This window comes from Lampetra fluviatilis, chromosome 28 (genome assembly GCF_964198595.1).
Source record: "Lampetra fluviatilis chromosome 28, kcLamFluv1.1, whole genome shotgun sequence".
NCBI classification, from domain to species: Eukaryota; Metazoa; Chordata; class Hyperoartia; order Petromyzontiformes; family Petromyzontidae; genus Lampetra; species Lampetra fluviatilis.
Genome location: NC_136302.1, coordinates 12,283,394 through 12,306,523, shown reverse-complemented (window position 1 = coordinate 12,306,523; position 23,130 = coordinate 12,283,394). Strand labels below are relative to the sequence as shown.

The window sequence follows — 23,130 nt, the reverse complement described above, 5'->3', positions numbered from 1 at the left end:
CTGCATTGTACATACTGATTGATGTAATAATGGGAGCGTTGAACGGTGTCTAACACCGTCACTCGTGCGATGCTATTTGCATGGTGCGTCTGTCCGTCAGCTGTTCCTCCTCCAGCCCCACTCGGACCGGAGTCTGTGGCGGTGCTGCGGTTCCCTGCCGCGTGACGATCCCCAGGCGCCCCTGGTGCGCACTGCTGCCCGGCACTCGCACAGTCACGTGGTTCACATTGCCCTGCCGCAGTCGCTTTGCCCCTGGCGTTTTGAAGTTGCACCTGGTGCAGGGCCTATACAGATCCTTCAGCAAAAAAACGATTTGAAGATACGATTTTTCGTTGCAACTAAAACGTGTGGCGTTGACGTGTGGTGTTGACGTGTGGTGTTGACGTGTGGTGTTGACGTGTGGTGTTGACGTGTGGTGTTGACGTGTGGTGTTGACGTGTGGTGTTGACGTGTGGTGTTGACGTGTGGCGTTGACGTGTGGTGTTGACGTGTGGCGTTTACGTCGCCAGCAATGACGCCGGATGTGTCAACAACCCGAGCCAGCACGGACAAGCTGGAAGGAAGCGACTACAAACTGCCCAAAGCTCTGCAGTCCTATAATTGTATTAAGATTGTCTTTAAGGTACCTTTAATTTCCGACAATGACGTGTATTTTTTTTAAATCAGCACCTGGATTAAAAAAAACCGCGTAATCCCATTTACAGTCGGGGCAGGTGGCGTCTGCACGGTCGCTGCACCGCCGTCTTTTGCCTCATGGCACCTCGACGTCCCACGGGAAGCTCATCTCAGCATGTTGCGGTGATCCACCAACCCTCGCCGCAGCTGCCCCCCCCTCCCCCTCCAGCGCTGGATCGGCGCCACGTGCGTGGCTGCAGCGCCACCACCCGGCCGCCTCCTCGCGTCGCCCGACTCGCGTTCAGCGCTGCTGCTGCTGCCCCCCCCCCCAGTGCCACGTGAGTGGAACACGACACCACGACCACGTGGTGTGTGTGCGGCGGGGTCTGCCCGTCTAACATGGCCCCGATGTGTTTTTTTATTTTCTTTAGCCAGGTCAGGGCTGCAGAGCTTAATTAGCGCTTTTTCAGAAGCGACCTTTCTACAAATGACAGCTCAAAGAAGTGGCTTGTGGAAATGTATCGCAGTCACATACCCTTAAACGCATGTTTCTAAAAACTAGAGGACCCATCTTGATCCACGCGACCACAGAACATGCAAACTCCAAATACACAGCAGGCGTCAGGGTCGGGGTCGAACCCAAGTCCTCCTGCGTACCAGGCGAGGGAGTTAACATCTCCCGGCCACCGCTGCACCGAACCCCAAGAGATTCGCGGTCGTCTGAACAGGGCTGCAGATTGCGTTGTGCGCCCAGCAGCTGCACACAATTGGTGGCAGGACGAGAGAAATGAAGGAACGCTTCGGACGAGATGGTACGGCGGAGACGAGCATGTTGAATGAAACAAAGGTGACGGATAGAATCGCGAGGGATGTGCGCCGGACGGACTTAAGTGGGAGCGCTGTTGCGAGATGCTGGGGGGGGTGCGGGAGTTGCGGGTTTGATCCATCAGAGGGCGGGCCGGCTCCGGGCGTGAATCCGCTCCGTCTCCCCAAGACCCACAACGCCGTCGACGATGCGCATTGATATTTGTTCAGTATCGCCGCGGCCGTTAAAATCGACGAAACGTTCGTTTGGAAAAAAAAGCGATCGGACGGAACAGAACCGCGGGTGACGTTCCTGCAACGCACATGGCCGAATCGTCAGCGCTCGTCGCGTCTCGCAAGCTAAGCAAGCTTGGGCCTGGCTACTAAAGCGATATGGCTGACCGCCGTGCAAACCAGGTGCTATAGGCTGCGGCCAAGTGCCGTAACGTGTCGTGGTACACCGCCTTTAAACCCGCACTGACCAGCCTGGTGAAGTATGGTCAAAACAACCCTTGCTACCCGCTCGACGCGGGGAGGGAGGGACGCGAGGGGGGGGGAGCTTCATCCAGCGGTGGATTGACCACGAGTTCCTCGGTCTTCGGCTGGGCGCGATGTGGCCTTGGGAAGGCCGGGGTCATCTCAGTAGAAGAGGGTCACCTCGGCCCTTCGTGCCGCCAGCTCGTCGAGTTTGCTGCGGCCAGCGGGGCCGTGCTCATTGCCGTAGAGGCTGGGGAGAGAGACGCGGGGGGGGGGGGGGGTGTAGTGGTGAGAGCATCACCGCGCTATGAACCCGGCGACCCGAGTTCGACTCCCGCTCACGGCTCACTATCGGTGATGGGCCTCTGCTAGTTCGACTCAGCCTTCTATACGAGTACCTGGTGCGGTGTGTAAACATCGCCACTGGGGAGACAAAGGCGGTCGGGCGTGGTGATGGCCACCCACCCCCTCGTGCGCCGTGCCGGCCTTCATAGGTGCTACTCGTTAACAGCACTTGACCCAACAGCTTGTTCAAGGCTACACGGGGGATCTTTGTTTGTGGTTGTGTGAGGAGGGGGCGCACTCACTTCAGCTCCTGCAAGCCACGGTTCGATCCCAGGGCATCGACCAGGCGCTCCACACCCGCGTCCTTGATGCAGTTTTTCCAGAGCCTGGGGTAAGGGGGCGAGTGGGGGGCATGGTTGGGCATTGAGTGGGGGGCATAGTTGGTCATTGAGTGGGGGGCATGGCTGGGCATTGAGTGGGGGGCATGGTTGGGCATTGAGTGGGGGGCATGGTTGAGCATTGAGTGGGGGGCATGGTTGGGCATTGAGTGTGAGGCATGGTTGGGCATTGAGTGGGGGGCATGGTTGGGCATTGAGTGGGGGGCATGGTTGAGCATTGAGTGGGGGGCATGGTTGGGCATTGAGTGGGGGGCATGGTTGGGCATTGAGTGGGGGGCATGGTTGAGCATTGTCCCGTGGATGCGCCGCCAACGGAGGGCAGAGCAGCGATGCTGACAACGAACGAGGGGGGGCGCGCGTGTCCACGCTGAGACAACTCGGCGGTGCGTCCCCAAATCACCGGTCGGGCAACTCGTGGCGCTCTCTGGCTCCGTCCCGTGTCCACCGTCCAGCCGCGAGAGCCTTGGACACTTTACGCGGTCAAATGCGGTGCGTGCGTCCCGTTCAAAACGGTGCTCTGTTCACAACACTTGCCCCAACAACCTGTGTAGGATACATGGGGCTTCTCTCTCTCTCTCCCGTGTGGTGTGTGTTTGTCTTTGTACGTGTAAACACGCAGTGTATATGTAAACACACAGTGTGACCACACAGTGTGACCACTGTGTTGTCGAGTAGAAGGTGAGACGCACTTGAGACAGGCGAGTGTCGAGTTCCTCTCCAGGGCTTCCGCCAGGTGCTGGGCGCCCGCGTCCGTGATGAAGTTCCAGCCCAGGCTGGAGACGGGGGGGAGGGAGGGGGAGGGGGTGATCGTACTTGTCGTGACTCGTCACGGAGGATTATTTTGCAGATGGTCCTCATGTTTGCTAGTGGCCGTGCTACCGTGAATCAGTGGCAATTATGAGAACCGGTCCTGGGCCTCTCCCCCCTAGGTCGACTGAGCCTCAAATGAGTATCTGGTGCGGTGCGTGCACATCGCCACTGGGGAGACAAAGACGGCCGGGCGTGGGGCTGGCCACCCACCCCCTCGTGTGCCGTCCCGGCCTTCATAGGTGCTCGCTCACAGCACTTGCCCCAAGAGTCTGTCAAGGCAATACGGGTGATCTGTGTCTTTGTGTGAGTGAGTGTGCGTGCATGTATAGTATGTGGACTGTGGTGGTTGTGATGTTGCGGTGGTTGTGCTATTTCCGGTTGGTGCGGTGGCGGTTGTTGCGTTGGTGGTTGTTTGTGGTGGCGGCGATGGTGGTATCTTACTCGAGCACTCGCAAGGCAGATTGGCCTCTCAGCGCCCGAGCGAGACACCTCGCCCCTTCGTCTCGGATCCCGTTCCCAAACATCCTGGCGACAAACACGGGGGGGGGGGGGAGGTGGAGCAGCAGCAGCACGGACGTGAGGCCCCGTGAGCGCGTCGCTCTCCACGCGGCCACAAGGGACGGGGGTGGCACCACCGCGACACCCTCGCCAAGCGACGGCCCAGACGCGGCACAGACAGGCGAGCTTGAGACTGACACTTCGGGGATACCGAGGCAATGCGACAAACGGCACAGACAGGCGAGTTTGAGACGGACACATCGGGGAGACCGAGGCAATGCGACAAACGGCACAGACGGTGTGAAGACAGTCACGAGGCCACGGGACGGGGAGATGGAAAGAGATGACACAGAGCGCGTCAATTCACAGCGCATAGACTATGGCACAGAGACCCGGGGGAGACGGACAGAAGCGTGCGGCACGGATCTCGAGTCAAGACCACGTGAGAGAGACACGTGGAGACAAAGAGACGCGACACGGGCCTCACTCGAGGCTGTGGATCATCGCCACGCCGGCTGCCAGCGCGCGCGCCCCGGCGGGTCCCACGCGGCAGTCGCGGAGCTGGAGGCGGCAGGGCGCCCTGGCGTGCAGGGCGGCGGCCGACAGCGCCCAGCACTCGTCGGCGCTCAGCGCCTGCCCGGCCACGTCGAGGCCGCCGTGGAGAGACGCCGCGAGGCGCCGCGTGACGCGCGGGCAGCCGAGCTCCCTGGCGCAGCGCGCGGCCCACACGGTCCCCGCTCCGCCCGGAGAGCCCCCGTGCAGCCAGCGACGGGACAGCCACCCCCACAGCATCCCCCGGACCCCCTCGTGCACGTCGTCGTCGTCATCATCGTCGTCGTCGTGAACATCATCGGCAGCAGCAATCGCGCCGCCGCGGCAGTCCGTGTCATCTTCATCTTTCTCGGCGGCGGTATCGCTGCTAGAATCATCGTCGTCACCTTTGCACTCCGCATCGGCATCCTCGTCAGGGGCAGGATCAGTGTCACTGCAAAGGTCTTCGTCCGCAAAGCAAGAGCCGCTCAGAGGTCGTGCGTGGATGTCCACCTTCGCGTCTCCCTTCCCTCTGTTTCCAAATCCCCAACGTCCACGTCCCGTTTCACGCATGCCAAGTTCTCCCAATCCCAAGTCTCCCCAACCCAGATCTCCCCACCCCACGTCTCCCCACCCCACGTCTCCATTCCCCAGCTCTTCCAATCCCACGCGTCGCAGGAAGGGGCGAAGTTGGGGCGAGAACAGCCCAAACACGAACAGCTCCGTGAGGTTGCCACTGGCACGAGCATCACCGCTCTCGCTAAAACTGCTGCTACTACGCTTGCTGCTACTGCTGCTACTGCTGCTACTACTGCTGCTACTGCTGCTAATGCTACTGCTGCTACTGCCGTCGCTCCGAATCCTGCGCTCCTCCCTCTCCCAGCGCGGTCCCAGGGGCCGCTCCAACGCCGCCTCCAGGGCCGCCTGAAGGTCTCCGCGGGCCCCGAGCGCCACCGCGTGAAGAGCCACCAGGAACTGGCGCAGGACCCCGCGGAGAGGCGGCGGCAGCGGGGCGAGGACTCCCTCGGAGCCGCAGTGGCCGCAAGCCGTCGGCGACCCCCCGCCGCTCCACGCGGCGCGCGCCATCTCCATCACCTCGTCCCCGCCGCGGCCGCCGAGGCCGAGCGCGCCGAAGAGGTGCGCGAACACCTCGGTGAGGCCGGGAGGACCGCGCTCCCCCACTCGGGGGTCCCTCCACAGTTGGCAGAGCACGGCGCAGAGGTGCGGGGAGCGAGAGGCGCTCCGCAGCGCCGGGTGCGCGTCCACCACCGCCGCCAGCTCGCCGCGACGCCGCGGATTCCCGGCCACTCGGGCCAGCGCCTCGCGCCGCTCCGCCGCCGAGAGGCGCCGCGGCTCCGACCTCCCGTCCAGCGGCACGGCTCCATCGAGCACGTCCTCCGGAAATCCGCGGCTCTGCGCGACGCAAACCCCGCACCCTCGGGGTTGCGCGGGGAACGCGCGACGGGGCTCGAGCTCCAGCGTTAGCTCGCGGGTGCCGCGAGGCAGACCCCCCCGGCTCGCGTCGCCGGCCGCACCCTCGACTCCGGGGTCCCGTCCGTCGGGGTCTTCGGGCCAGTCCCACCTGGCGGCCACGGTCTCCTCGAGTTGCCCCCAGAGCGCGCGCGCGGTGCGCTCTCCGCGGCACGTGGCGATGTCGAGGAGCTGCCGCGCGCGGTCGTGGCGCACGGCGTGGGAGCGGACGCGCTCGTAGTCCTCCCAGGAGATCGCGCGCGCCCCGAGCAGCGAGTCGAGCACGGGGGGCAGCAGCCCCGCGGCCAGGGCGCGAACGAGGGGCACGCGGTGCGCGAGGAGGCGCGCGGTGCACGGCGCTCGCTCCTCCTCCTCCGCCTCCATCGCTCGACCGCTGGGGCACACGGTGAGATGATGGGCGCACTGACGGGTCAGTGGCGAGATGTGAATGAGTGGCGAGTGAGTAATACAATGATTGGTGAGAGAGTGGTGAGTAAGCGGTGGGAAAGCGGTGAACTCGGATCCACACCGACCGCTCACCTCTACCGCCTTCCCTCTTCCACCAGCCGGGTGGAAGAGTCTCGCAGCCTCGGCCGGGAATGTGGAATGTCCTGCCTTGGCTCGATCGCGACGCCCGGGCGGGATCGAGATGAGAGCGGTCTCAGCTCCGCGCCGTTTGTTGACCGAGCGTCGGAGGCGAATCCGAACCCAGCGGGTCATGGGCTGGCGACGGGGAGTGGCCTGAGATCTGTTTCACGGGACAAACTTAGGATTGGCGAGAGCGATAAAGCTTTCTCCCGTAAATAGAACGCATGTTGACCGCAGCTCCTGGATTGATTCCCTGGAGCCCAGGCTGCGCCACCCAGCTTATCAATTAAACGTAATGCCTTACCATGGTGACCATGGTGACCATGGTGACGATGGTGGACGCGTCTCACGTGACTTGGGGAGCCCCGGTTGAAATGAAGACGGAGGAGACACCCGGTGTGCACGCGCGCATGTACACGTGTGGGGAGCGGTGGCGCAGTGGTTAACGCACTTACCCCTACGAACCCGGCAGAGACCAGAGGTACGATTCCCGACTCACGACTCGTATAAGTGGCGCGTATCTGAACCGGACCTGGGCTTCTCGAAGGTCGACTCAGCCTTAAATTAGTGCCTTGATGTGGTGTGTAAACATCAGCAATGGGAGACAAATGCGGCCGTGCGTGGTGCTGGCCATCCACCCCCTCGTGTGCCGTACGGGGCCTTCTTGGGTGCTGCTAATGTAATTTCCTCCAATAGTCTGATGAAGCTATACGGGGGGATATTCGTCCTTAGGCACGTGTGTGCCGTGCAGAGAGCTCGTTCGTGTTATCCGGCAGTCACCACGTCACGTGGGGACGAGTGAAGACGATCCGTGGGGTGGTCCCGAATCATGTGGATTGGGAAAACCCTGGACCTCGATGTCCCTCGTGATCATGACCACGCAGCGTGCACGCGGATCCTCAACAAGCTCTACGCACAGAGCATGAGGGTAGACGGAGGAGGAGCTGGAAGAAGAGGTTGGTGGGTGTAGTAGAAGAGGTGATGGGAGGGATGGAGGAAGTGGTTGGGGCGGTGGAGGTGGTGGTGGCAGGGGGTGGAAGGGGGGGGGGGTCAGGTGAGATGAGGACCACGTGGGAGCGGAGAGCGACTCCGCACCACGACCCTCGAGGCGGCAACCGCGACCCAGCGCGCACCCCCCCCCCCCCTCCCAGGCAACTCTTCTCCCTCGCCTGCAACTCCTCTGCACCCCCCCCCCCCCTCTCTCGCTCCTCGTGACATCTCTCGTTGTCTCTGCATTGCTCTCATCTCGCTGCAGGCATCTGCACCCATTCGGTCTCGTGTGAGCGAGTTGCTCGTCTCCAGCAAGGTTCCGAGAATTCCAAAAAAGTTGGACATCGCAACGCCGCGAGGGGCACTCTCTGCTGGCAAGGTGTGACCCCCCCACCCACCCCTTGCAGTGTCGCAGTGTCAGTCATCGCTGCGTTATGCGTGCGAGTGCTGCTGCACGCGATGGCTGAAACCGCGCTCCATGCAGCCCCGTGGGCTCTTAAAGTATCTCTCTCTCTCTGTTGACTCGCCGATTTGCCATCTCTCTCCACTGCATCGGACGCAGCGGGTAGGCAGTCCGGCCATGTACTCCAGTCTATGCGTCGTGAGCTGGTAGGTTGACTGACTGGCTGGCTGGCTGGCTATATGACTCGCTGACCTAGTATGTATGCTGAACTTCTTTCGCACCGTACATAGCCACCCGTGTTGATCCGAGGCACGGGAACTAGCTGGTTTGTAATCGGCGAATGGCCAGCCGACTCGCTCGCTGGCGAATTGGTTATCTGCCGAGCGTGGCTGGCAGAGACGACTGGCTGGCTTTGTTGCTGCATCGCCAACATTGGCTGCCTGAATAACCGAATGGCCGGCCGGCTGGCTGGCTGGCCTAGCTAGCTGGGCCGCTACATAGCTAGCGAGCCATCTGTGCCGGAGAGACAGATGGGAGGAGGAGGTGGTGGAAGATGGGTGACCGGCGAGATCGGTGACTGAATGGCCGGTTGGCTCGCTGGCAGGGCCGACCAACAGCCGATTACTTTCCCACGCGATTCCAATTTCATTCCATTCCAGCCCCACACTCACTCACGGATCCCCCCTCGCCCCCTCCAAACCCCCACCCTTAACCCCCCACCCCCTCCCCTCCACCGCCACCACCCGCGGCAATGGATCTGCCCTATTTATACCTCTCGCTGCGCCATCACGAGGGGGATGCGAGACGCCTCTTGAAACCCAAGCCAGTGGAGGCGAAACCCAAGCCAGGCGCTGTCCCTGGTGCTGATCCCAGCCCCGGCTGCTGCTCGTAAGGGCCAGTCGAGCCGGTCACGTCGTATGTTATGTTACATATGATACTTCTACATACAAGGGTTTGATGGCTGGCTGGCTGGATGGCGGGAGGGAGGGAGGCTCACGTCCAATGGACGTAGGTGTTGCTTGTTAAGTTCATGATTGACGATCATGATTTGAGATTGATACAGATGCTTCCAACTCGCCGGGGCGTCTCCGAAGCGCGTTGCATCTCACGTCGTCATCTCAACACATTTACAAGGAGCACCTCCTCCCCCCCCCACCCCCACCTGCAAGTGGCAGCTGTCTCTGTGCGGTCGCCGTGGACTCCCGAGGAGCCACGAGACTCGTGGGCTCTCCCAGCTCGCTCGCGGCTCTGCCCTCAGCGTCTCTGGTGGCCCTGAGCCAGTGAGGCACATTCCACATTCCCATGGCGGAGACCAAGGATAGCGGCGCCCTACCTGTCCGGTCCTTTGACCCTTTGACCCCCCCCGCCCCACCGGATGTTTGGATCTTAACGGGGGTGGGCCTGTTTAGAGTTGACTGAGAAAACACAAATAAACATAAATATTAAAAAAAAGAAATAAATGGAACTCCAGAGCCCCGCTAACCCCCAAACCCTCACCCCCAAATCCTCACCCCCTAACCCTAACCCCCAAACCTTCACCCCCTAAACCTAACCCCCAAACCCTAACCCCCTAACCCCCAACCCCCAAACCCTAACCCCCAAACCCTAACCCCCAAAACCCTAACCCCCAAACCCTAACCCCCAAACCCTAACCCCCAAACACTAGCCCCCAAACCCTAACCCCCAAAACCCTAACCCCCAAACCCTAACCCCCAACCCCCAAACCCTAACCCCCAAACACTAGCCCCCAAACCCTAACCCCCAAAACCCTAACCCCCAAACCCTAACCCCCTAACCCCCAACCCCCAAACCCTAACCTCCAAACCCTCACCCCCTACCCCCAACCCCCTACCCCCAACCCCCAACCCCTGGGCGACCCCTCTAGGTCACCCCCGACCCCGCATTGGCGCCGACTGTTCTGGGCTGTCCCGCGGAGCGAAACGTCAAACTTTGAAGTCGCGAGTCCAACGCTCTTGTCACAGGGCACGTGACGTCACGGCTTTATCAGAACGAGAACGCTACAGTGCGGTGACTGCGGGGCTCTGACGCAGCGCCAAGCCGTGCATCATTAATGCCTCGCTCATGAATGGGGCAATTGAATTAGGAGCGCGCATCCATCAGAGCCGGGAGGACGATCCACTACAGGGAAGGTGCCCGACTCCTCCTGGAGCCGCTGGTGGGGGGGTGGGGTGTGGGCATGCCACACGTGACTCCGGCTCCTCCCACGTGGAGACACTCGTTGAATTGGCCGACAACACCTTCGTATGTAGAGGACGTCGGAGCTTGGGCAACTGTTGGTGCCGAGTCACTGCGCGGCTGCCTCTGTCTGGTTGTTCCAAGCGCTGGCCCCGTGTGGCGGTGGTGGCTACGCTGCTGCACGTGGCAGTGCGATCCAGTGCTGTGGAGGCAGCAGCGAGGGTTGGTGGGTCACCGCACAGATGGGTTGTGGAATTCCCCCCCCCTCGTGAGCGTCGAGGGGGCCGCAGTACTCTGGCTCGCCAGGATAAGGCGGCACATCAACAACTCGGAGTCCGTCTGTTTTGTTTGTGCGGGGTAGAGTGTTTCACCCTCGCACGCCAGGGTATTCTCAAACCTGTGCACACTCGCGTCTCAGTGTCACACTCTCAGTGTCACACTCTCAGTGTCACTCAGTGTCACTCAGTGTCACACTCTCAGTGTCACACTCACAGTGTCACTCTCTCAGTGTGACACTCTCAGTGTCTTAGTGTCACTTTCTCAGTGTCACACTCACAGTGTCACACTCTCAGTGTCACTCTCCCAGTGTCGCACTTTCTCATTTGCAGGCTGCTGCCGCTGCTGCCGCTGCCGCTGTCCTTGTGCTGAACGCAGCGCCGCTCTTAAGATTCCGTCCACGTGGTGATGGCGCAGAGCAGAGGTGCAGAGAGATGTCTCTTTCCTCTCTCGTCCATCTCCCTCCCCCTCCCCCCGCGTCACTTCTCTCCGCCCTTCCTCTCTTCCTCTCATCTCCACCTCTTTTATTACGTTTTATTTCCCTCTGTGACTCGATCGATCCTCCCCCCCCCTATTGCCCCCTCATCTTCTTGCCTCTGATCCCCACTCTCCTCCTACCTCTTCTCTCTTTCTCCCCCCTCGTATCCATCCTCCTCCATCCCTCCCTCCCTCCCTCCCTCCCTCCATCCCTCCCTCCCTCCCTCCATCCCTCCCTTTCTCCCTCCATCCCCCCATCCCTCCCTCCCTCCATCCCTCCCTCCCTCCATCCCTCCCTCCCTCCATCCCTCCCTCCATCCCTCCCTCCCCTGTCCCCCACGCCGTTAACACACCACGTGCCGCCTTTCCACTCCTCTGACGCGGCTGCTCTGCTGCTGAACCGCAATCACCAGGATTTAGTGGGTACTGCAGAGGGGGGGGGGGGGTGCGGCCATGTGGGGGTGGGGGGAGAACGATGCTGGGGGGCCCAGCTTATGAGCCGTGAAGGTGACGCGCACACGCCGCGTGTGTCTGGGGGGGGGGGGGGTGGAAGCGATGGCGACACAGTGGTGAGCGTGCTGCGTTACGAACCCGGCGACCCGAGTTCGAATCCCGGCTTCGGCCATCATCGGTGGAGATGATCTGAACCGTTCGATCTCGGTAGGGCCTTCCATCGGTGTGTAAGCACTGGGGAGACAAAGGCGTCCGGGCGTGGTGCTGGCCACACCACCCCCTCCCCCTGGTGCGCTGTGGTTGCCTTCATAGCACTTGTGTCCATCTGTTCCGTCTGTGTGGGATCGAGTGTTTCCCCGTCGCACGCCCGGGTTTTTCTCCCACGTGTGCACACGGGCGCCTCTGTGCACACACTCCATCTCTCTCTCGTCTCACGTCTGTGGAGGGGCCAGTGTGGACTCGAGTGTTGGGGCTACAGTGAGGACTAGTTCAGGGTCAGAACAATGGGTTTAGTGGGCCGAGCGTTGAGCACAGGATGAGAACCAGGGTCAGGACTAGGGCCCGTGCTACTGCCACAGCCGGTGTCAATACTTGGGAAAGGGCGAGTCTCGGGTTATTGTCGAGTTTCAGCTCAGGGCCAGGGTCAGGCCGAGAGTTTATCTGTTGCCGCTTGTGTTGGGGACCGGGTCAGGGGCTCGTGTCCATCACGCGCTGGCCGCGGTGACGTCTGGCCGCCTCGTGACACGGCGGAGGCAAGTGGCGTTGACCCAGACACCACCGCGTTGACCCAGACACCGCTGCGTTGACCCAGACACCGCCGCGTTGACCCAGACACCGCCGCGTTGACCCAGACACCACTGCTTTGACCCAGACACCGCGGCGTTGACCCAGACACCGCCGCGTTGACCCAGACACCGCCGCGTTGACCCAGACACCGCTGCCTTGACCCAGACACCGCTGCCTTGACCCAGACACCGCTGCCTTGACCCAGACACCGCCGCGTTGACCCAGACACCGCTGCCTTGACCCAGACACCGCTGCCTTGACCCAGACACCGCCGCGTTGACCCAGACACCGCCGCGTTGACCCAGACACCGCCGCGTTGACCCAGACACTGCTGCGTCGCAGAGCCCCGCGGGGTCTCCGCACGCTGGCGCGGCACGGCGCTCGCTGCTGAACGACGTTTCAGGTCGGCAGGCCGCTCGAGGGAAGACCGTGACGGCACAACTCCCAGCCGCCTTTGTCCTCCCTGCTACTCGTTTGAGGCCGGATCGACCTAGGGGAGACCCAGGCGCCGTTCGTGTATCACTCGAGACTTGAAATTGCTACACGTCTTTCTGCGTCACGTGCAACACGTGCACGCACACGTTTACACACACAAACACGTGTACACACACAGATACGTTTACACACACAGACACGTGTACACACAGACACGTATACACACACACGTGTACACACACACACACGTATACACACACACGTGTACACACACACACACGTGTACACACACAGACACGTGTACACATACAGACACGTGTACACACACACTCGTGTACACACAGACAGACACGTGTACACACACACACGTATACACACACAGACACGTGTACACACACACCCCCGCGTGCCATTAACGCAGACAGCGTTAATTGCTCGGCGCTTCACGTTGGACGTGTTTAACGATCATCGGTCGCGTGCAGCACGGAATTCGTTAATTTGCGTGGCAGTGAGAGCATTGGTGGGTGGCTGGCACCTTCGATTTAGCACGGTTAGCTACGTACGGCGCGAAAGAAGTACAACATGCATACATGGTCGCAAGCACTGAAGTGTTGGAGTCCCCTCGCTTCGATGGAGGTCTCCCCGTAATGGCACTCGCACTCCTTGCTCGCGCACAACTCGACAGTAGCCGAGAGTAGACGTCACCGCTCGCTCTGCCTGGCGTCCTTTGGAGCGGCAAACCCCTCGGCTGCACCGTGGAGGAGTCTCCGAACTTGGAGACCGAGAGATCGTGGCCGGCGTCTAGGGAGTAGCAGCTGCACATCAGCGTTCTGCAGTGGAGATTCAAGCACGGCTGTCGGGCGTCGCGGTGGCTAGGAGATGTTAACTCCCTCGCGCGGTATACAGGGAGGTCGTGGGTTCTATACCGACCCTGACGCCTGCTGCTGCTGCTGTATATTTGGAGTTTGCTTGTCTCTCGCCACGTGGTGGCGTGGATTTGTCTCCCGGGTCGTGAGGTTTTCCCCTCCGCGTTTAGGATCGACATCACCACGCGTTCGAGTATTTTGCCTGCTGCTACACGTTTCCACGTGGTTGATGATGATGGGCCACTTGATTGAGCGATACTTTGTGATGGCCAGGCCACTTCTCAAGGAGCGGCTCCACGGCCGGGTTGGAGTTCGCGTGCTGGAGGTAGCAGGGCCCCCTAGCGGAGATCGTGGCTTGGTGTGGGGGGGGGGGGGGCAGCAGCAGCAGCAGCACCACGATGCTGTCCACACGCAGCGTGACCGTTACACCTTCACTGTGGAGCCCCGCGCCTACAGCACCCGGCAAGCCCCCGTGGTGACTGACACATCCACCATACACAAGGACTTGGATTGATCTCTGTGTGTGTTTAGCATGTATCTCTATGGTATGCATTTATGTGTGTCTTTATGGTATGTGATTCTGTGTGTATGTATTTCAGTGTGTGTATGTCATTCTGAGTGCATGTATGGTGTTATTTCTGTGTGTGCGAGTGTAATTCTGTGTAATGTACGGTATGTATTTCTGTGTATGGGAGTGTATGTACATGTATGGTATGTACTCTTAGTTGTTTCGGTAAAAATAAAACAATAAAAATCACGACGTTTCGGAGGCAACACAAGTCTCCGTCATCAGGTGGGACCGTCACAGCCAGATTTTCTGCATCAAGTGAGGCAAGGATTCAAGATGTAATCGCTTAAATGCAATCCCTTAAATGCAAGTTGCATTTAAGGGATTACATCTTGAATCATTGCCTCACTTGATGCAGCAAATCTGGCTGTGACGGTCCCACCTGATGACGGAGACTTGTGTTGCCTCCAAAACGTCGTGATTTTTATTGTTTTATTTTTATTAATTTCATTTTTTACCTACGTGACTTTACCGAAAGAACTAAGAGTATGAATCCTTGCAGTCACGAAAGCTTCAAATCTAGAATGTATGGTATGTATCTGTGTGAGTCTATTAATTATGTTTGTGTGAGTGTATGTATCTGTGTGTGTATGTATGGTATGTATATGTGTGTATGTATGGTATGTATCTGTGTGTGTATGTATGGTATGTATCTGTGTGAGTCTATTCATTCTCTGTGTGAGTGTATGTATCTGTGTGTGTATGTATGGTATGTATATGTGTGTATGTATGGTATGTATCTGTGTGTGTGTAACAATAAGTACCCCCCTAACCCATCCGTCCCCTGAGCCCCCACCCCACATTGCACTGCAGCTGTCGTGCTCCAGTGCAGCTCAGAGAGAGAGAGAGAGTCGGAGAGAGGGAATGAGTAGAATCGAGAGGCAGGGGAGAGAAACGGAGAGAGAGGAGAGCTGGAATAGAGGACGGCGAGAGCGAGAAAGTGAGAGGACGGGAAGAGGGGGAGAAACGGATGGGAAGGAGAGAGATTGCGAGGGAGGGAGAGAGGGACAGATAGGGAGAGAGGGGTGAGAGGGAGAGAGGGGGGGAGAGAGAGGGAGGTGGCGTTGAGACGGAGGGAAGCGGAGAGAGAGAGAGAGAGAGCGGGCGAAAGCTTGTAGAGAGAAATGAGAAGCGGAGACACAGAGGGAGCTGAGAGAGAAATAGGAAGAACGGGAGAGAGGGGGGAGAGGAAGAGGAGAGTAGGCGAGAGAGAGAGAATCTCTCCCAGCACCTCTCCCCGGGGATCCCTGCTCGGCTCGCGGCACGCGTCTTCCCGGCACCAGCAGCGGCACCAGCAGCGGCACCAGCAGCGGCTCGGCACACGCAACGTGAGTGCGCCGTGACACTCGATTCGCGCGCGTGCGTCTACTGGAGCGGAGAGACACACACACACACGGGGACAGAGCGGCGAGACACTTACAGAGACGGGGAGGTAAGGGAGACGCGGGGAGAGAGACGAGGCGACTCAAGGGTGGACAGAGAGACAGGAACGACACGGAGAGAGAGAGAGGAGCGCATGGGGAAATGGGGAGATGCAGGGACAGACGGAGGGGAGACGCGCGGAAACAGAGACGCAGCTAGGCAAGGGGGGGTGATTCAGGGAATACACAGGAGAGACACGGGGAGGGGGAGAAAGACACGGGGAGAGACAGAGAGACACGGGGAGGGAGAGAGAGAGACACGGGGAGGGAGAGAGAGAGACACGGGAGGGACAGAGAGACACGGAGAGGGAGAGAGAGAGACACGGGAGGGGAGCGAGCGAGGCTGCTCGTTCACAGCCGCTGTCACCGCAGTCGCAGTGCGTCCCAACGTCAACACGGGACCCTGGGAGATCACTCGCGGACCCCACTCCCGCGTAACTCCCGTTCCCCCCCAACCCCCATTTTGCCATGCTCGTGGGGGTATCCCCTAAAACCCCTTCGAGCCCCCCCCCCTCCCCTGCTGCTGTGTAAAGTTCCTGCGGGTTTGTGTGTCGCGTGTGAAGCCACGTGCCTGCAACGTTGACGGCCATTGCGGCTCTCTGTGATTTCTGTTGGCCCGTCCCGCACCCCCTGAAGACCCCCTCCCCACCAAGGACTCACTAATACCCCCCCCCCCCCTCTTAATCGCCATGCTCCACGCGTTGCTTGGACTCCCATGGCCGCTGCGCTCGTGGCGTTTATTCCTTGGAGGCGGAGGCGGTGATGGGAAGACGCCGTTGTTGTTTGTTGATGTTGTTGTTGACGCATTCACTTTGCTCCTCCCACACCTCTGATGTGCTCCCTCCTCCTCCCATCACCATCACCACCACCGTATGTCTTTACATCGATATCATCATCGCCACTCACGTGACTATCGTGATAATCAACAATATCGTCGTCGTGGCCGTAAATATCTCTCCCTTAACGTAACGATAACCACTCCATCATAACCCCATCATCATCATCACTCTAATACACACCATCACCATCATCATCGCCATAATCACTCGTACAGCTAGCATCGCTTCTATCAAATAAATACACACGAATATAAACAATCATCATCACGCCAACGAATGTCAGCATCACTCTGCCATCACCATTTACGTAAATGTCATCCTAACGCCATCATAATCATCATCAGCCCCCCCCCCATCACCACCATCACCACCATCATCATCCCCCATCACCACCACTACCACCACCACCATCACCATCATCATCCCCCATCACCACCACCACCACCACCATCATCATCACCACAACATTGCCCGCTACAGGTCAGGGACAGGTCGCTCCGTGGTGGCTGCCATCAGATCGCGATCGCTCCCAGCTCCTCTGCGTCACCGCCGCTCCTCCTGAAACATTCAACAGATAAACACGCGCCAATTGGGGGGGGGGGGGGCAGGGGAGGAGGGGGTGGGGGCTGTAGTGGGGGTGGGTGGGGGTTAGGAAGGAAGGGTCCACGGTGCTGATGAATAGAGGCAAGCGGGGACCTTCTCTGTCTCTGAATATTTTCCGGGTTGCTGGTGGAATAGATGGAGTAGTGTTACAGTAGGTATACTGGATGCGGTGTGCCGAGTAGGGATACATGAATATATCGGGGTTCTCTGTTCGACTGCAGTAGGCGGAGCGTGACTCGTAGTCGTAGTCGTAGTAGCCACATCCGTTGCGAGAGGAGGAATACTTGACGTGGTGTGCAGGGTGGCAGGTGGTGTCGTGGTGAGTGGCGCTTGAGTTGATACAGCGAGTGGCTCGGAGATTATTGCTCCTGCACGCACGCGGTGGGGGGCGGGGGCGGGGGCTGAGGGGGGGCTCGCGTCGATTCTCGATGGGGAGTCGGATCGCACGTGGGGTTAGTGGTGGCCGCTGCTGGTGATGGTGGTTGCTCGCTAACAGCACTTGCCCCAACAGTCTGTCGAGGCTATACGGTGGATATTTATCTTTGGTCGTGGTGAGAGTCGTGCTGGTCGTAGTTGCGTTGTTGGTAGCGGTAGTGGCCACTCACTGTTCGCCGTACCTGCAGTGCTAGTGTCAGTGATACAGGAGGAGGGGGGGGGGGTTATCGTGACCATGCTGCTGGCAGCAATAGCTGCGGTGGCGGTGGCGGTGTGGGCCATCGGCAGTTGGCGAGAGTTGACCGCTCGAGGTTTGTGACGCTGCTGGTAGCTGAGTCGGTGCTCGCTGTTAACCCGAGCATGAATCACCGTCATCATCAGCGTCGTGTCAACGAGCTCCCTCGTCAGTCCGCGCTGTAGCGAGCGAGGGGGGGGTCCCTTCTCTGCTCCCAACTTGCCCCTCCCGTGGACGCGATGACATCCGCCCTAATTTTCACGGAGGTCACGGACGTCCGTAAATCTTCGGACGGGGTCATTCATCAGATCCCGACTCTGTGGGTGCCCGGGGGGTGCCACGAGGTTTAACTCATCAAGTAATTAATTAAGCAATTAATTATTAATTAGCAGCCGCGATCAGATTTCATCCAATTCTGATTCAGCCGCGGGGGCAGCCGTGCTTTTGGAACCAGCGGTTCCAACCTCAAAATACGACGAACTTGCGGGGTCAAGGTCCCGGTGGGGTCCTTGTGCCGTGGGGGGCGAGGCTGGAGGAGGAGGCGGGGGCGGGGGTGGGGGCGGGGGCCAGGTCCCCCCCGGCCAGCGAGGGGACCTCCCCGTGGCGGCGAGGGGACCATGTTCACGCTGTTCCGGCCGGGCTGCTGCAGTCTGCTGAAGAGGCCCTGCTGCCCGGCGCACGCAGCCAGGGACGAGGCGGCGGTGTCCTTCTACGAGCAGATCACGGTGATCAGGTGAGCGGGCACACGGGGGGGGAGGTGGGGGGGGGGGCACCGTGCCACGTGGAGGGGAGAGGCCGACGCAGCCTCGAGGGCCCTCCTCGCGCGGAGGCTGCCTTCCGCCGGCAGTGGCAGGGAAGGGGGCAATTGCAGGGCTGCGCCTCTATCTGTTTATTCTTTAGCGAGATGACAGAAGAGGTATCGACAAGAGACGGAGATGTAGCGAGCTTGGCGAGGTGTAACCAATAATAAATATGATGTAGTCAGATGGGAAGGGAGATGCAGACGAGCTAGAAACGATGGATTAATTGATTTTTTTTAATGTTAATTGTTTCGTTGTGTTTATTAGGTTTGCTATTCAGGTGATGATTGATGCAGCTCCCCCCCCCCCCCCTCATGTTTTAATGATTCCGAGACCCCCTGGTCTACTTGGGGCCCCATGCTTTTGTTTGTTTGGTTATTCACAACTCTCGTTGTCAACCCACTGCCACACCTCACCGCGTCGGTCCGTGCGGGTCGGCGAATGTGGAGGGTTGGACTCCAGATCTCGCTCGCCACTGATGTTAGCCGCCTCCGGGAACTCAACGCAGGTGGCGGCCCGCCTCATGGTGCAGTGCGCTAACAACTGCGCCACCGCTCCGCTGTAGCCGCACACCACATTGGCTCCTGACTGCCTCTGAGTCTGGATTTCAGTGTGAGCGCCTGAATAGGCGCTCGCGAACAGCGCTCGTACTCACAGTCAGCAAGGTTGTCAGGGGCTCGTTGTACGTGTGAGCACGTGTCTGTGTGTGTGTGGGAGTCTACACGTGTGTGTGTGTATCTACCTGGGGCGGTGTGTAAACATCGCCAATAGGGAGACAAAGGCGGCCGGGCATTGTGCTGGCCACCCCACCGCCTCGTGTGCCGAGCTGGACTTCATCGGTGCTACTCGCTAACAGCACTTGCCCCGACAGTCTGTCTAGGCAGTGCGTGTGTACACGTGCATACACACACACAGACACACGTGTACACACGTGTGTGTGTGTGTGCAATGCGTGTGCTGTGTGTACACGAACGAGTGTCTGTGTGTACATGTATACGTAGTGCGTGTGTGCGCTGCGCGTGTTGAGCTGACCGCCCTACGAGTTGAATACTGATGGCAAGTGCGCATCGCTGCCTCTCACGCAGACAGCCCTCCCGGCCCCCATCAGCGGCACCCACACAGGGAGACGGCGCGTGGCCGCTGTCTTGTCCCAGGCGAACCCGGCCACCCGAGTTCAATTCCCGCTCGCGGCCACCAACGCCAGCTACGATTATTCTGAACCGGCCCTTTGCCTCCCCTAGGTCGACTCGGCCTCAAATGAGTACCTTGTGGGGTGTGTAGATATCGCGGCTAGGGAGACAAAGGCGGCCGGGCGTGGTGCTGGAAACCCCCCACCCCTTCGTTTGCCGTACCGGCCTTCGTAGGTGCTCGCTCTAAGGGCACTCACCCATCTCTCATCGCCAACCCCCTCCACTCCTCTGCCCCTCTCCTCCATCACCCTCCCCCCATCTCTCTCTCATTCATCTCCGGCGCCCATCTCTATCCCTCACGCATCGCTCCCTATATCTCCTCCTACATCCCTCTCCCATCCACCTGCATCCCTCTCTTCCCCTACACAACCATCTCCTATCTATTCTCAAACTCTCTCATCCATCTCTCTCCCCTCCCTCCGCTTCTCCCCCCTCCCTCCTCCTCCTCTCCCGCACGCTCGCTGTGTGCTAATGGCCGGGATGGGAAGCCGCCTGACCTTGAATCATCGGCTCCTTCGCGCCTGCGCCGCTCTCACAGCGAGAGAGCCGCCGCTGGTGCCACTACCGGCGCGCGCGTGACGAGGTGGAGGTGGAGGGAGGTTGGATGAGGGAGGTGGATGACGAGGAGGAGGAGGAGGAGGGAGAGGCAACACCACCACTACCATCTCTCTGTCGCTGGTCTGCGCGTGATGTAACCGCGGCGTTTGCGTGTGTGTTTGTGCGTGTGTGTTTGTGCGTGTGTGTTTGTGCGTGTGTGTTTGTGCGTGTGTGTTTGTGCGCGTGCGAGTGTGTGTGCGTGTGTGTTTGTGCGTGTGCGAGTGTGTGTGCGTGCGTGTGCGAGTGTGTGTCTGCGTGTGTGTTTGTGCGTGTGTGTTTGTGCGTGTGTGTTTGTGCGTGTGTGTTTGTGCGTGTGCGAGTGTGTGTCTGCGTGTGTGTGCGTGTTTATTGTGCGCGTGTGTGTTTATTGTGTGTGTGCGCGCGTGTTCTGTGTACGGGAGCATGTGCACGTCCGGGTGTTTATCTCTTTGTCACGGTGTGCGCGCGCGTGCCCGCCCGCCCGCGTGTCTGTGCATCTCTCTGTGCGCGTGCACCCCCGTCTGCATGCTCATCTCTTTGTCTCCGTCTCTGTGTCTCTCCGTCTCTCCGTCTCCGTGCACGGCGATCCACAGTGTGGAGAAACCTCTTCTCGGAACCACTGCTCTGATGTGAGTACGATCCCCACCCCCCACCCCTCCCTCCACGCCCCTCCAACCCCGACCCTACATCGTCAAGGTTGGGCTCCGGGCGAGGGCTATTCTGACCTGCGCCGCGTTCACCCGCGACCCGCGGTGACCTCTGAGTGCGCGCGGTCGTCACGGGAGCTCACGCCGGGACCCCTCGCGAGAGGAGACCGGACCCCGGGTGGGGCGGGAGGAGGGGGGGGGTGACTTCGAGGGGGTAGGGGACTGCGGATGAGGAAGGGGATCTAAGTGGCTGGCTGGGTGGGTGGGCGAGCAGAGGGGGTGATTGATGCCGTCGCCGTCTCCCGAGGATGAGTGGCGAGTGGAGATTGCGTAGCCGTCTGCTGAGAAATGTAAAGGTCAGGGTGTGTGAATGGATGAGTGGCTGGATTGACAGATGAATGAATGGATGCTTGCTTATACGGATGAATGGATGGATGGCTGAATGAAGGGATTGAAGTACAGTGTGAGTGAGTGAGTGCATGGGCGGTATAATTCGACGAAAGAATGAATTAATGGGTTAAGTGGATTGACATGAATGAATGAATGAATAAAGCGGTGGGTGGATACATTACTTAACCAACGAATTAATATATGAATGGATCAATGAACGGGCGAATCTTTCTCCAGATACATGAATGAACGGGCATATTGATGATTAGTAGATATATAGGATGTATATCGATGGATGAATGAAGGCATTGACCTATCAGCGAACGAATGGATGGGTGAGTGAATACGTTACTGAATGAGTGGATTCATGTATGTATGTATGCATAATGGCTGAATGTATGGCTTAATTGAATGTATAAACGTCGTCTTAATTGATGAATGTGTACAATCATTAATTATTCACACTACCGACTTGGAGAGGCCATGACTCAGAGAGGTCGTGTTGGGTCGAGTGAGTTCATCTCCTCACCCAGTGACGTCATCTCCTCACCCAGTGACGTCATCTCTTCACTGAGTGAGTTCATCTCCTCACCCAGTGAGTTCATCTCCTCACTGAGTGACGTCGTCTCCTCACCCAGTGAGTTCATCTCCTCACTGAGTGAGTTCATCTCCTCACTGAGTGACGTCATCTCCTCACTGAGTGAGTTCATCTCCTCACTGAGTGACGTCATCTCCTCACCCAGTGAGTTCATCTCCTCACCCAGTGAGTTCATCTCCTCACCCAGTGACGTCATCTCCTCACCCAGTGAGTTCATCTCCTCACCCAGTGACGTCATCTCCTCACCCAGTGAGTTAATCTCCTCAGCCAGTGACGTCATCTCCTCACCCAGTGAGTTCATCTCCTCACCCAGTGACGTCATCTTCTCACCCAGTGAAATCATCTCCTCACCCAGTGACGTCATCTCCTCACCCAGTGAGTTCATCTCCTCATCCAGTGAGTTCATCTCCTCACTGAGTGACGTCATCTCCTCACTGAGTGACGTCATCTCCTCACTGAGTGAGTTCATCTCCTCACCCAGTGACGTCATCTCCTCACCCAGTGAGTTCATCTCCTCACCCAGCGAGTTCATCTCCTCACTGAGTGACGTCATTTCCTCACCCAGTGACGTCATCTCTTCACCCAGTGAGTTCATCTCCTCACTGAGTGAGTTCATCTCCTCACTGAGTGACGTCATCTCCTCACCCAGTGAGTTCATCTCCTCACCCAGTGACGTCATCTCCTCACTGAGTGACGTCATCTCTCTCACCAAGTGAGTTCATCTCCTCACCCAGTGAGTTCATCTCCTCACCCAGTGACGTCATCTCCTCACTGAGTGAGTTCATCACCTCACCCAGTGAGTTCATCTCCTCACTGAGTGAGTTCATCTCCTCACCCAGTGACGTCATCTCCTCACCCAGTGACGTAATCTCCTCACCCAGTGACGTCATCTCCTCACTGAGTGAGTTCATCACCTCACCCAGTGAGTTCATCTCCTCACTGAGTGAGTTCATCTCCTCACCCAGTGACGTCATCTCCTCACCCAGGAAGTTCATCTCCTCACTGAGTGAGTTCATCTCCCTCGCCAGAGAGAGATGCTGCAGTTTGTAAGAATGTCTTCCTTGATTGATCGGAAAATTCAACAAATTGTTCCACGTTGGTGCTGCTGATGATGCGTTGGCAGTGATTGGTGCACAAACAATAACAGCAACTCAACACCTTCCTTATCAATAACAACAACGACAACGCCATGTGTGTGTGTGTGTGACCTTTAAAATATATAACAGGCGACGTTTCAGGTAATGGCCCTTCGTCATAGCACATACATACGGAGGCAGAGAGAGAGATGGAGAGGGAATGGATAATACGAGTTGGACAATGCACTTGTTTACGCCAGGCTTGAGCGGATGTATATGGAGATTTATGTTTGATAGCGGAGGGATCACAGTGGGGGTGGCCACACAGAAGCCACGTGATTTACGAGAGGCTTGAGCTGACGTCCACATTGGTTACATTGGAGACAGAACATCC

General features: G+C 58.8%; 2 protein-coding genes across 13 annotated transcripts in view; one reads left to right on the top strand and one right to left on the bottom strand.

Moving 5' to 3' along the window:
• Window positions 1–353: 353 nt before the first annotated feature.
• LOC144942804 (uncharacterized) lies at window positions 354–20,004 on the bottom strand. Of its 5 annotated transcripts, XM_078869768.1 has the most exons (11): window positions 19,947–20,004; window positions 16,647–16,744; window positions 15,158–15,294; window positions 13,083–13,293; window positions 11,410–12,547; window positions 6,429–6,636; window positions 4,375–6,282; window positions 3,831–3,914; window positions 3,269–3,352; window positions 2,484–2,567; window positions 354–2,146 (listed from the first exon to the last, which is right to left on the bottom strand). In XM_078869768.1, exons 7-11 carry the CDS (start codon window positions 6,270–6,272, stop codon window positions 2,059–2,061), a joined length of 2,238 nt encoding a protein of 745 aa, XP_078725894.1. In that variant the 5' UTR covers window positions 6,273–6,282; window positions 6,429–6,636; window positions 11,410–12,547; window positions 13,083–13,293; window positions 15,158–15,294; window positions 16,647–16,744; window positions 19,947–20,004; the 3' UTR covers window positions 354–2,058. The 5 variants fall into 5 exon arrangements, with proteins under 5 accessions (XP_078725894.1, XP_078725895.1, XP_078725891.1 ...); XM_078869769.1 differs by lacking the exon at window positions 16,647–16,744 and having other exon boundaries at window positions 15,158–15,291; window positions 19,947–19,994; XM_078869765.1 differs by lacking the exon at window positions 19,947–20,004 and having other exon boundaries at window positions 15,158–15,291; window positions 16,647–16,807.
• The window catches only part of LOC144942803 (rap1 GTPase-activating protein 1-like), a 55,841-nt gene continuing 49,545 nt past the window's right edge, over window positions 16,835–23,130 (top strand). For 2 of the 8 annotated variants that reach the window (XM_078869753.1, XM_078869752.1), the window contains exon 1: window positions 20,364–20,654. In XM_078869753.1, coding sequence (XP_078725879.1) covers window positions 20,449–20,654 — 206 coding nt within the window. In that variant the 5' untranslated portion in view covers window positions 20,364–20,448. Of the gene's footprint in view, window positions 18,193–20,053; window positions 20,141–20,363; window positions 20,655–23,130 lie in introns of those variants that run through there. The other 6 variants (XM_078869755.1, XM_078869763.1, XM_078869759.1 and 3 more) reach the window with 6 other exon arrangements.

Excerpts from the sequence above, each read along its gene's own strand:
- LOC144942804 (XM_078869768.1), bottom strand. The coding sequence starts at position 6,272 with ATGGAGGCGGAGGAGGAGGAGCGAGCGCCGTGCACCGCGCGCCTCCTC. Across the intron at positions 3,353-3,830 it reads TCTGCCTTGCGAGTGCTCGA|CCTGGGCTGGAACTTCATCA; the intron begins GTAAGATACCAC and ends CCCCGTCTCCAG. Across the intron at positions 2,147-2,483 it reads CGTGGCTTGCAGGAGCTGAA|CCTCTACGGCAATGAGCACG; the intron begins GTGAGTGCGCCC and ends CTCTCTCCCCAG.